This window comes from Montipora capricornis, chromosome 3 (genome assembly GCF_036669925.1).
Source record: "Montipora capricornis isolate CH-2021 chromosome 3, ASM3666992v2, whole genome shotgun sequence".
Classification (NCBI taxonomy): domain Eukaryota; kingdom Metazoa; phylum Cnidaria; class Anthozoa; order Scleractinia; family Acroporidae; genus Montipora; species Montipora capricornis.
The window spans coordinates 38,834,293-38,848,208 of NC_090885.1; the positions used below are offsets into that span (position 1 = coordinate 38,834,293).

Genomic DNA, 13,916 nt, shown 5'->3' on the forward strand with positions numbered 1-13,916 from the left:
CTTTTCGAAAATTTCAGCCAGAAAAAAGGCTCGCGAAAATCCTAGGACCGGCAGGCAAGCAAGGAATTTTAAACCAAATTTTCCTTAAATGCTAGAAATCAAATCATCTTCCGAACAGATATTTTCCGAAAATTGACATTGGGTGCCCCTGTGATGCCTTACCAAAAGCTCTTTAGTGTATCCAGAGTCTGTCACCTTAAAGGACAAATCAAAACCAGAAGGAAAAGCAAATCAATTACTGATAGATAATAGGAATCCTTATGACTGGCAATAAAGATGCACCCCTTAGTTCTAAATTTAATTTCTAAGAGATAGAAAGAGCCTTTAAAATAGTAGTTTTTGCTCTTAAATCAGCAGGTTGAGTTTTTTTTTTTAAATTGCTCTAAGTAGGTTTGGGCAAGCAAATGAGTTTATAGCAATCCATAACGGTATAAAACAGGGGGTGCAGGGATGGCGCAGTGGTGAGAGCACTCGCCTCCCACCAATGTGGCCCGGGCTCGATTCCCGGACTCGGCGTCATATGTGGGTTGAGTTTGTTGGTTCTCTACTCTGCACCGAGAGGTTTTCTCCGGGCACTCCGGTTTCCCCTCTCCTCAAAAACTAACATTTGACTTGATTTACTTTCACTGTTCATTTCAATTTACAGTGTCTCCAATTAGCGCTCCAGCGCTAGAACAACTAGACACTTAAATAAAGTTCCTTTCCTTTCCTTTTTCTACAAGTCATGCATTACCAAACCCTGCCTAACACTTTCATACTCACCCCAACTTGTAAAATATAAAGGATTTTGAAAACTGGACTTACTTTCTTGAGGGATTAATAATTATTATAATTTATCTATTGGCATGGCCTCAATAAGGTAATTAAAATACAGGATAGGACTATGTCATTTAACAGCACCAATAAATGCTAAAAAACTCTACTGTATACATGTTCATCTTAGCTACACACCTTTTCATACGAAATATTAACAGGCACAATATTTACATCTGGTACAATACCTAAAGGACGAAATCATGGTCAAAGTTTTTCCCGGGAAATGAAGGGAAAAGCACTTTAAAATTATGAACAATGCAATGCAAGGTTGTCCAAAAAATACCTGCAGTGGATTTCAGTGGTGAGCAGAAGCATGTGAAGGAGACAGGGGTGGGAGAGTCAGGGAGAGAGGGTACATGTATAGAAAATCATATAAATGCAAGTACATTTTGTGATTTATGAGCATGAGGGATGGTTTGAAATTTCGCAAAACTGCACAAGCCGTACGTGAGTGCAATTTTGAGAACTTTCAAAACATCACAAGTGACCATAAATCTCCAAATACAGAAATAAGTTCATATGATTTTCTTATTAGACATTCAACAAAATTACTCCATCATTGTGTTTCCACAGCAACTTACATATTGCACTCTATAACCTCAATTGCCATCTGCATTCATAAATGACCAATCAGAAATGCAATATTCTGAACATTGAGTATATTGATAAGAGAGAGTTATTGTATGAGTTAACCAGGTGATTGTACAATAACACCTACAATTTCATTTCACAATGTCCTTTTATGAAAACACATAAGCCTACAAAACCCATCACTGACCTCATATTTGAACAAGCTCTTTGTTAAAATCTTTTAACTCGTATTGATTTTTTTTTCTTTTATGTCATTTAATTTTCAGTTTAATTACAGTACCTTCTGTAACAGCATTCACAACCACAGAGAGAAGACCTGACTTTGGCACCATAGCCTTTCCTGTTCTTGATCGACTACCCTCTGCAAAAACAAGTGCATGGAAAACAATTAACTGTTACATCAAGAAAGGAAGACAATGTTCCAATTTCCTTGAGCACAGTTATTAAGACTGTATTTCTGTCAATTGACATATCTGTATGATTACAGTCTAACAACAAGCAACAACAGCAATTTAACCCTAGCTGTAGCTTAGCAATTTATAGAAACACGGCAGCCAAATAGTTCCCAGCTCTCAGTTAGTGACGAATTTGCAAAACTGAACACTAAGCTGCCTCTTTATCATCACTCCTGCAAAGGCTTACACTTTCCAGTCTTCTCAGAGAAGCATCATAAACATCAACCAATGTTAACGAGTACAATGTTGATGGTTGAAAACAATATTGTAATTATAATTTTCATACCTATATAAAACTCTAGGTACTGTCCATTCAGAAGAAGTTGCTCAACATACTGCAAGGCAAAAAGAAAGTGAAAAAGTGCCATGTCAGGGATTTATTGAGAGATGAAAATTGTTTGGATTAATTTAATTGATTTGATGATGACTGGTGCAAATTTGCAATAAAGAGGAAGTTTGTTGAATGGAAAATGGATGTTGCTCCACTGGAAAGCACAAGACTGACTCAGAGATAGATGGTAACAATTACAAGACACCTACAGGCAAACCTTGATTTAAAGGAACTTGATATAACAGTGCTCTCGGTACACCAAATGAAAATTCCTCAGTTAAAGTGAAATGTATAAGAATAAGCTTCATACAAAAAAACCCCAACATAATATTATAACAAACTAAATTTCAGTGCACAACAAAATCCAAACCTCTTGTAAAATGCACTTGTACAACTCATCTTTTGCACTGGAATGATCCATTTTGCGTTTGATGAAAAATCCACCAAGGTGTCTCAAGACCCAGCTGATAAGTACATGTATAATCAAAATAGTTTACTTGCATTGTACAAACTAAGAGATCCGGTTTTTTGTGAAGCTTGAAGATATTATCATAGAATCATACCTGAAAACTGGGATCCTTAAGTTATCTATAGAAAAGAACACAGCAGGAAAGTTAGAAAATGAGGTCAATCTTGCATAATGAAATTTCATCAATGTAAGCTCAGATTCAAAGTTGACTGGTTGGGCCTTGGATAACTGGATAATGTCATCATTCAGTATGAATTGCTGTGTAAGACTGTACTTGCTATTTGTAGTCTCCAAACATGAATGGATGAGTCTGAAAGCTCCAAAATCCCATATGCTACATGTACAATGTACATATCAAATCAGCTGAGCACACAATGCACTCTAGTGATCATAGTGATGGCTTTTTCAGTTTCGTCCTTTTGAGGCCAGAAATGGTTGGCCATTACAAAGGAAAATTCCATTTAGAAACAAAGCACATACTCCTCCACTATAAGCATTTTGCCCTAAAGCTCCTACTCGGCCATCTAATGGAAGACAATTTTACTTCTAGAAAGCCAGGGAGTAGCGATAGAATTATATTATTTAAAGCCAACAAAAGTTCTTGTAATGGTAATTGTGAAGAAGAGCTCCCCAAAAATCCTGTCGGCCGACAGTTGACCGACAACTTACCGACAGTCTACCGACAGCTAACCAACAGGTTACCGATCGGTTAAGAAAAAAGAAGTTGGGCAACAGTCGGCCGACTGTCGGCCGACAGTTGACCGACAGTCGGCCGACAGGGTTTTTGGGGAGCTCTTCTTCACAATTACCCTTGTAATAATATTACCTCCTGATGCTACATGTGGTACCTGCAAAACATTTTACGAGAATGGAGGGTAAGCTTCACTGGAAAAAAAAATAGTCTACCACAATGTCATTGAAGGTATGCACCCAGCTGTTTTTACTTATCCTAATATTCAATTTTCTTGATGTAAGACCATTGTAGTCACCAAAACAACTTACTCGTGTACACAACGAAGGCTGTATCTGAGAAATGTTTTAAGGACAGTCCAAAGCTCTGAAATTTTGAAACCTAGGGCACCCAGCAGCTAATTAATGTACAAATTTAAGATTTCGTAGTTGCCCAAAGGTAAAAGTTTGCTTGTGTCCAGAAATGTAGGTGATTAGATGCACACTCAGTTTTGATATCCAACACAAAGTCCCTTTAAGTCTATGCACTTCCTACCTATTTCTAGCAAAGAGGTAAGTGTAAGGTTAAACATTATTTTTTTTCTGAGGGTTAATGAAGCTATTAATCTTTATTTAAGGACTGGAGTTTAGGGGACACTAACAATGTGACGTTAATTGTCTGTATTCCCAGTTGGGGAGAAGGGCTAGGGGACACTCTGTGACACTTGACAAAATTACTGTGCATCTATAAGAATGCACACTTCTGGACAAACTATAAAATTTATTTGATTAAACGCCGCAGTGTCTATTACATTTTAAGTGCATCCGATGACGGTGGAGTTTATTTTCAAATTCATATTTCTTAAATCGCCGACAACAATAAATTACCGTAGATCATTTGTAAATATCATTTGAAACAGAGCACAGCCCTGGTCCTGTATTTGTTGTAAAGAAGAATGCAACAAAAGATTCCAGGATTGTACAGGGCTCAAACCCAATGCATGACTGTATGATTATGCTGCACACTTTTATTGAGGACTTTCACATATTCACACCAATTGTGGTGTAAGATTGAGAACAATGTCTCCATCTGAGACATAACAAACAGTTGCTATAATTCTTTTTTTTCTTTTTCCCAAAAATTCTGGTTTCATAGAACCATGGATACTCACCCTAATGTCACATGTAACAAGGACAAAAGTGAGAAGAATGTAATCCATGTGACTTTTATGAAGGGGCAAGAACACCATTGGTTTCTCGTCCTACAACAAAAAGAAGGAAAATTCTCTGAATGTCAATTTGGAACCCCTATTTTGTCCAGATATGCAGCTACCCCAACAGATGCACAGCGATCTTAATTATTTCTATTAACATCATTAATCACTATGTGAACTACCTGCTTACAATTTCAACAACACCTCATTGGGGGTAGACTTGTTTTTAGGATAGGGTTATCCTAAGTGTGGTTATTGTGACTTGAGGGATAACGTTATAGGGACATTTTGCTGCGAGCACCGGTGAGCCTGCTGTAACTATTCTTGACATTTGAGATCCCTGTGCCTTTAATAAATACCAGGATAAAAGTCGATTGTAGGATTTCACTAGACAAGCTCACAGTACACATGCTTAGCAGTTTTCATGTAACTATGTTTCGTTTCTTATTTCATAAAAAAATTACCTTTCTGTTATATTGTGGTTACCATAGTTTCCACCTTCTGCTTGTGTAACAGACCTTTTCTTATTATTGGTAAATTTGACGATTTGGTAATTTGATGATTCCTTTAAACATTTGGACACCCTAAAATGCCAAGAAGGGGTCCTGATGGACACATAAATTTCATGCTTGAAATATTATGCGAATTTGTATTTAGTGAAGCAGTGAGTACAAGCACTTCATATTAATTTTATCCTTAATGATACCACTATTCTTGGCTTTGTAAATAAAAGTTGTGTTTCAAGGAATTTCAACCGCCACCATCGTTAAATATTCATCAGTGAATCAAGTGGTGATGGATGCCAATATTTATGATAGGATCCCCAAAATTCTGGTTTGGATCCCCAAACGTTTGGCAAAGGGGTTCAGAGGACCTGTACCCTGTAACACCTCAATGCAACAATGAGCACAACAGTTAGTTCAGAAATTAATTAACCCAATTACATACAGTATAATTTGCCACTTTTTATGCGGCATCTTCAGGATATGAGCGTAACGCTCAGATTCTGGGTTAAACCTTGATGACTAAAAAAAACCAAGATAACAGTCCAAGGATTCCATGTTTTTTTACTTTTTGGGAATTTAAACCACTATACATTTTGTAACAAAAGTGAAAGAGCAAGTCTTAACCCAGTTGTTCAGGGTTTGTTGCTATGAAAGCAAATGCATGTGTGCATCAATAACCAATGTATAAAATTAATGTATTCTGCAACCATTCTCACCTGACATGCTTCTTTTAGAAAATCAATTTGTCCTTTGTGAATTTGTATGCTGGTCAGTAGCCTTCCCAACAACTTGAACAAAAACCATGCTGTGAACCTAGGAAAAATACACAATAGTCAATGTTATTACCATAAAATTTTATTCAACATGTTCCCGCTACAGTGTACCTACACGCTTGAAGAGCTACAGAGAGAATTAACCCTCAGGAGAGTCACTTATGTCTAACACCAGACGGGTTTACTTGTCCACAGGGCTGCTTTTGAGGTGAATGGGTTAACAGTTTTGGTATCTACTCCCCCCCAATGCATTTTGAAACTCTAAAAAAATTACTTGATTCTGATTGGCTGAGAGCAGTGCAGTTCAAGTGTAACAGTGCAAAAAGTGTAATACCAGTGTAAATTACACAAATTGAAATTCTGGGTTTGGTCAGAACCAATCAAATCTTTGTTTTCAAATCAAGCATGTGCCCTCCATGGTGCAATTTATGGCACAATCTTTCCCTGATTGCGTGATAGCTAGGTGTGAGTTTCTTCTGCTTAACCATCTCGAATTTTTTCATCTGTATTATTAATTATAAGCAATCACATGATTTTTCTTGTGCAATTTGGAATGAATAAGCACTTGTAAATTTTCTCAGAGACTACAAATTGCACGAGCCCATATTTTACTTGTGCTAATTTATTCCAAATTGCACTCAAAATCATGTGATTACCTATACAAATAATATTTATGCCGTACCTAACAAATCTCTTGAAAACTGCTGCAGCCATTTTATTTAAAACAGAGCTTGCTTCCCTCTCAAGTGCAGAAATCCTCTGCTGTCTCTTTTTCTCACCAGCTTTCAAATCCTGAGCTAGTAAGAAGGAAAGGAATAATCTAAAAAGTGTACTGAAATGACAATCCTGCGTCCCATTTCAAGTTTGATACCTGGTGCAACTTCCTAACTGAAATTCAAAGAACATCATGTCACTGGGAGACTGCAAGAGCCTGATATAAATACACAATCATGTGAATCAATAAACTGTTAAAAATACCTCATTGCTGTTAATACAGTAAGTGGACCAGTCTTGTTCTTATAGCATTAATAAATAACAAACGGAAAATAAGTCCACTATCTGCATACACCTATGATGACCATGTCTGGAAACTACATTTACGTAAATACAACTTAAATACATATACAGGGTACATTGTACTTGCATTGCCTGAAGGATTTCCCTATGGTCAAAATAAACCTGTAACATTAATAAATACAGTGGAGGACCTCGATCAATGTTATTATTGGAAAAACATTGACCTTTTATGCCACATGTGTCTGATTAAATTACCTACTGAGGCTGGGTCTTGCAATGCAGGAGTTAAGATACAGGTTTTCACCCTAAGACAGAAAAAGCATATTTCATGGGTTCATGAGCTTGGCAGTATTTTTTCTACACTGTAAACAGAGCAAACTTCCTAAACATAATCTAACACCCCATCCCCCCCCCCCCCCCACCCAACAGAAAGTCATTGACTGGGAAAGAGAGGGGAAAGGGACTCCTTAATGAAAACAACAGGGTCATTGCTTTGAGACTTTGGAAAACAAATCTCAAAGGTATGAGAATCAAATTTCGTTTGTGTGATCTAAAGGCAGTAGCTTGCAATGCTGGAGTTTACACCTGTATCACTTGCATGACAAAGTTATAATAGTGACATGATTTCTAAATCTCTTTACATCAACAATCTCAAGGGTCCCTAATTAATTATCATGTCATTTAAGTCTCAAGATTATTTAGCTCAGCACGAGTGCTCTACTAATTGGGGAGACTACAAATCAACTGAAATCAGAACATAATGAAATCAAATGTTGGTTCTTGAGAAAAGGGGAACACCGAAGTACCCAGGAAAAAACCTTTCAGAGCAGAGTAGAGAACCAACAAACTCAACCCACATTATGGCATTGAATCTGGGAATCGATCCTGGGCCACAATGGTGGATTAGGCGAATGCTCTCACCACTGTGCCAGGTCTGCTCCCCAAAATGTCCCAAACCTTTTTTTTTTGGACTCCTTCCTTAACTGATCATGCTTTCGGCCACGGTATTACAATAGCTTTCCCTCTTTTCACCCTCTTGGATTATGATCAGAAATAGTGCTAGCTGACCTTGTGTTCTTTGTCATGATGTACATATACATGCACAGTACCTAGATTCACACAAAGTTTTGAAACAAGGCTTATGGTATCATGCATACTATTTGACAAGACTGATAATGGATTTTTTGCAAATGTCACAGTTACTCCTGAGATTGCCGGATAGCAGGTGCCTCTTTCCACTGGGGTTGACTTTTGAGGGATTGTTTGAATGTAATGGCTGGACGAAAACCTGGACCAAAGTTAAAAAAGCAAGCGAAAGGCTGGGGGCAAGGAGAATGTGCAAGAAACTGCCTGCAATCAACCCCAGATTCTCACTCCTTCTCCTTGCTTGCTCTTTCAACTTCGGTCTAGGTTTTTCCATGGCCATTACATTCAAACAATCACTCAAAAGTGAACCACATGGAAAGAAGCTTCTAAAACTCACCAAGCCACCTGCTACGCAAGCTACCCGAGACCTTTTTAACATCTTCACATTTTTTTTACCTACCTTGAAGTCCTCTGAAGCCAGAACTACCTGCCTGGTACCTCTCACAGTTCCCTTAATCCCATCATTCTTGTAAACTCTTACCCTCTTGCACTAAGCCTTTCCCCTCCCAGTGTTAGAGGTACCGGTATATTATATTGTTAAATTAATGTCTGATCCCTAGAAACATGGTAAATACACAACATTTTTCTTGATACAAACCTTGCTGATTGTAAGACATCTTTCTTGATATCAGGATAATGATGATTGATGTTGCTTGCCCACATGAATGCAATGTGGCAAAAACTTCTTTTCAATAGGTTTTGCCTGCATGAATTTTATTTTAAAAAACAATATTTTGTCACATATCTAATAAAAAAGGGAAATGAAGTTAACATGTCAGCCCAGTCAAAATGTGCCAGCAGCCGGCTATTTGGCCGCCTACAACACAATATCTGCTGCTTACTTCAAATTCACATTTGCCAGACTCGGCATTCAGGATGAGGTTGTTTTGAGGTTTTGTTCATCACTGTAAACTATGCAAGGGGCTCCAGCCCTTGCAGCAGAGTCTGAAAGCCTCTCCTGCCTATTACTCCTTGCCTTCTACTGGAAAACCTTTTGACTGGGCTGCATGTACATGTAAGTAATCTATATATAATTCAAACACTTCAAAATAAGAACACACAGATTACAAAACAAACTCTTGGAGATTACAGTACATGCACGTAAGAAAGGAGGACCTGCTCTGGATTACATGTAGATCCAATATTATTGTTGAGTCCAAGAGCTGCACTCGTTTGAAGGTTGAATCAAAAAGTGATCAGAGTTTTGCAACCCAGTACTTTGTGTTTTTGATAAACACAGACACTGTACATTTATAACAGATGTAGGGTGACAATAGCGATAAAGTAAGGCAAAGTCTTGATGAAGTCGTGAGCACAGCCAGTCTTACAATGGTTCCATTACTGTAGGGTTGAATCAAGAAGTGATCAGAGTTTTGCAGCTCACTGTGCTTTGGGGTTTTGATAACACAGACACTGTCCACTTGTAAGAGGTGTAGGGTGACGATAAAGAGAAAGTGAGGCAGCCAATGAGTCTGGTGCATGGCACTTGATAAACCAATTTTTATTGTCAAATTAGAAACATGTCAATGATTTGGGGTCTCCTCATTGAGAGGAGGGAGGCCCTGTCAAAGATAAGTTTACAAAGTTTACAAGGGGAGGGGTCAAGATACTAGACTGGTCAATACTGGGTCAATATGACTCTGTTTCAATAGTAATTCTTTAAATTTTGTATTTAGCTATGTTCAGTTTTTTACCCAACAATGGGCCCAGGCCCAGACCAACAATGGGGAGGCTGCCACAATAATAATAATAATAATAATAATAATAATAATAATAATAATAATAATAATAATAATAATAAGGGATTGGTCTTTCCTGCCAAATAAATGAAGGAGGCCTCTCCCCAACACTTAACTGATGTGAAGTGCTAGTTTTTGTACCCCATATGAACCATATGAGCGTTAGCCCTACTAATGGAATTGGGCCCACACAAGGACAGAGAAAAACTCTGACCAGGGTGGGAATTGAACCCACGACCTTCGGGTTAGATCACCGCTGCTCTACCGACTGAGCTGCAAGGTCAGACAGGAGCAGGCCGTGGGAAATGATGATGTTAAAGTCACGGCAATGAACATGTACAAGTACAAGGAAGGGTTACGTTTTTAAGTTTTTAAGGGTTAGGTTTTAACCTCTCCCCAACACTGTTAACTTAGAGGTAATTCAGTTTTAAGTGATTGGTGTTAGGCTATTAGGTTATTTTGAAGATTCTTTTAATTGTGTTCCCTGGTTTAAAAAACTAAACCCCAGTTACATTGGTTGGAGGTCAACTTACTTTTCATAAACGTGAATGCTCAAAATGTTGTGCATTCCCCATGAAGGTGTAATTTCCTCAAGAAGTGCCTAACAAGATGACAAAAGAAGAGAAATATTACAATCTCCAGCCTGATTGGCAAATAATTACATGTATAACACATTACATTAGGGTGTTCCGGGAAATCACTCGAAAATGATAATGTGGAATTCCTTTACTGGTAAAATTATGATTACATCACAAACAAGATGATTCTGAGCAAAGAGGACCTTTCTATAGGCCCTTTCGCCATAAACTTGAAAAACGTTGGGCTGTCTTTTTTCAAGATCACCCAAATGCAATAAGTGTCAATCCTGTCCATTTGTGTCCATCCACGCTTCTCTTTCCTTTTGCTGTATTTCCTTCGTGTTGTCCAACAGTTTTAAGTGGTTATTGCAATGTTTCATTATACTTTTTGGACATTTTACATCATTTTGCGTGACATAGCCCCTTTAATAACAATAGAGTCGTCATTTTAATTAATGATTCTTTACTTTGCTTTCTTTACAGCATCTGTTGCATGCAGCTCCCATCACTGGTCGCTTCCTTTTGTACATCGATGGAATCACTGCTGAAGGTACATGGAATTTTAATTCTGTCAATGGTTGGAAACTGAAGTCTGTTTGCTGTTTGAAGGTAATAAAAATAGAAGACAAATTTTAATTCCCAAGTATTAACACCTCACATTGGTATAACAGTCATGTAATGTTGCAGGAAACATCAGGAAAGAACCCACGCACAGTGCAAGATTTGTTGACAAGAAGTACAGATGCATAATTCCAAATACCGGTAATGCACACTATCTGAATATAACCAACACAGGTATAGAATAAATGTGATACCGAGTAATTGCATCGTGTCTATAAGACAGTCAACACAACCAACACAATAGGATAAAATTCATATCCCCGACCACAAAGACATGTACAACCTAAATTCTCATAGGCAGAGACTGGGTATGACAGCTTACCATAATTTAACATCAAAAAATGAGAGATTCAAAGAACTTCCATAACAATTAATTTGTTCTTGTAATGCCCTGGCAAACAAGATCTTTAACTGACAATGAGCTCTCTAAAAATATCAAAACAACAGTGTACCCAGTTATCCAATAATTTCTTCTTCTGCTTAGTCCTGCGTTAAATTTGTATATTTATGTTGACCCATAGATTCCTAAAGTGGCCTTCACTGACAAGTAAAATCATCTGGTGTTAGACAGAGTAAAATCTGTCAAGTCTCACCCCAAGGAGGCGATGGCTTAATAGATGTGCTTTTAGATCATGGTTACGACAATTTACAGTTTTTTAAAAAAATTGTGTTTAATTTAATTTTCTATTACCGAATATGTTGTGAAGAGACAGTGTAGCTGAGTAGTCAAGGCCCTGGCCCACATCTTGAGTTCCCAGGTTCAAGTCCTCTTCCATGACCACTACATGTAGCTGGAGTTGTTCTGAGCAGCCATAAGGCCAGAAATTCTTTAACATTTGTTGTGCTTATTTGCGTCAATAATAAAGCATACGAGGGTAGTGGTCAATTACAGTAAATACACGTAATACAGGTGATAATGATGATGATGATGATGTAATGAGGATGATGACGACTATGACAATGATGCAGTTGCTGTTATTATTATTATTCCTATAATTATTACTATAATTATTACTATAATTATTATTATTATTATTATTATTATTATTATTATTACTCTTTTACAATGTAATAAACATTAAATAGTACTGATTATTATGCTTATGATTATTATTACTCATGTTACTAACATTATTATGAGCCCATACTTGGGAGAAAAACTTTCATCATTCAAATTAAATCCTCTCCCACTTTAAGACATTCAAATTTTTTTTGTGGTATCTGTGCTAAGTGCACTTTCAATCATTTACTGTTTTGTTGATTAGTTGGTAATTAATTAACTAAATTAATCCTTAAAACTGAGTTGGAGCTAAGGATTAACACAAGTGATAGTTACAGCTTCATTCATGGTTGTGAGTTGTTGCTCTTGCATTTGGGAAAACTTAGTAGCAACTGAATTCATGTCAACACAATGAGTCTCCAATCCTGAAAGGGCAGATCTGAACATTTTTCTGTCCTCATTGTCGTTATCTTTCTCTCTTTCCCTTTTCTTTGTTTTTTCCCTTGCATGCAGTTCTTGCTTCCTTCTTGCTTCTGCTTGTTGTTTCGATTCTAGCATCATCGGCACATTCACTGCCTGGCTCTGCACTGACATTGCATGTTTTCCATGCCACACTCCCTGCTTCCTTCATATTTTGGAACTTTTGTCGTAATGAGCTTACTATCCCAATGTTCTTCTGGTACTTGTCTGTGGATCTCTCGTACCGACTTTCTCATTAATTTTTTTCGCGATGTTGTCCCATGCTTTTTGGATATCCTTGCTTTCAAGGTGGTCAAAATTCTCGGCCCATAATCTTATTAACTCTTTTTTCCTCATCGTTCGTCCATCTAGCATACACTCGTCTTTCCTCAGCCGAAGACGACGATAAGCTTAATCCGGAAAGATTGACGTTATCTGGAGATGAGGATGCAGAGAAATTTTGCGAAAGGCTCGCTTCGGTTTCAGTTGTTGCCTCTCCAGGAATGTACATTGCGTTGTGAGGACATAAATACTGGGAATATTCTGTGCTGCCACCAAAGAAAACAGGGAAATGCGACAGGCTGCAATAATTGTAAAATCCGTGTCCGTCCATGGTAAAGAAAAAGCGCCAACTGAAGCAAGTCTGGCGTGCTTTTTCAATTTTAATTTCCATTCATTGACAAGCTATGACAGTTGCCCTACCCAAGCACTACGGAGCTTTTTTGCCGACTTTCCAATTTTCCAAAGTTTTTCAGCATGGAAAACTTGAGGTCGTACTCGGCAATGTCAACCGATGACAGATTTTAACATTTAAGTGACCAAATTCACACCAAACTTTGCCAAGTGCGACCCATGCTCAACTTACAAAAGGTTTATCTATAATAGCAGAAAAAAATATGAAAAATCAATAGGAAGGGTAATGACTCCTTAAAATAACTTGAAAGCTTTTAAAGTGCCCTCAGAGTGTAGGCTATATCTAGCCTTAGACTATCTTCAAACTACCGGTATGTGTATTTAATATGACTATACAAATCACCTTTGGTTTTCGCTTCTTTGGTCTGTATTTTGAAGGCTGTCTCTGCGGTCCTTGCAAATTAACCCCAAATTTGTCCTGCCATGCTTTCTTTCCAAGTTTGTCTCCACCATTAACGATGGTATAGTTTCCAGCGCTCGACGGGCCAGACTTAGCTTCCCATTTCTTGATCACTGCCTCAACGTTTTTCATTTCTTTTGTCTCCATATTTCCAGTATTAAAGACGTCAATGTTGAATTTTGTACAGTATTAAGTTTCGTGATCAAGCTAGTAAGCTTGTATGTATATCAACCCTTCACACAGATGTGAAAACGGGATTTCCCGCACTATTCGCCTGCAAGAATCCATCCAAATTACTTATCCACCTCTCTTGATAAATCAAAGTCTCTCACTGTGATAGTGAATAGATATAATCATGTGTAAAGACGAAAATCTCATAACATACAGTTCAAACGCACGTGAGGGCAAACCAAAATACATGTGCAGTTGGTTGGGAACT

General features: G+C 37.7%; 1 protein-coding gene across 2 annotated transcripts in view; it reads right to left on the reverse strand.

The window, feature by feature from the left end:
* LOC138043083 (glycerol-3-phosphate acyltransferase 1, mitochondrial-like) overlaps window positions 1–13,916 on the reverse strand; it is a 29,746-nt gene extending 15,830 nt beyond the window's left edge. For both annotated transcript variants that reach the window (XM_068889201.1, XM_068889200.1), the window contains exons 1-15: window positions 13,421–13,916; window positions 10,772–10,903; window positions 10,260–10,327; window positions 8,586–8,690; window positions 7,097–7,146; window positions 6,507–6,621; window positions 5,768–5,864; window positions 4,504–4,593; window positions 3,489–3,510; window positions 2,757–2,781; window positions 2,564–2,657; window positions 2,149–2,197; window positions 1,688–1,768; window positions 952–1,001; window positions 163–195 (exon numbers count right to left, since the gene is read on the reverse strand). In XM_068889201.1, the coding sequence (XP_068745302.1) occupies window positions 163–195; window positions 952–1,001; window positions 1,688–1,768; window positions 2,149–2,197; window positions 2,564–2,657; window positions 2,757–2,781; window positions 3,489–3,510; window positions 4,504–4,593; window positions 5,768–5,864; window positions 6,507–6,621; window positions 7,097–7,146; window positions 8,586–8,690; window positions 10,260–10,327; window positions 10,772–10,903; window positions 13,421–13,624 (1,215 nt within the window). In that variant the 5' untranslated portion in view covers window positions 13,625–13,916. The remainder of the gene's footprint in view (window positions 1–162; window positions 196–951; window positions 1,002–1,687; window positions 1,769–2,148; window positions 2,198–2,563; window positions 2,658–2,756; window positions 2,782–3,488; window positions 3,511–4,503; window positions 4,594–5,767; window positions 5,865–6,506; window positions 6,622–7,096; window positions 7,147–8,585; window positions 8,691–10,259; window positions 10,328–10,771; window positions 10,904–13,420) is intronic.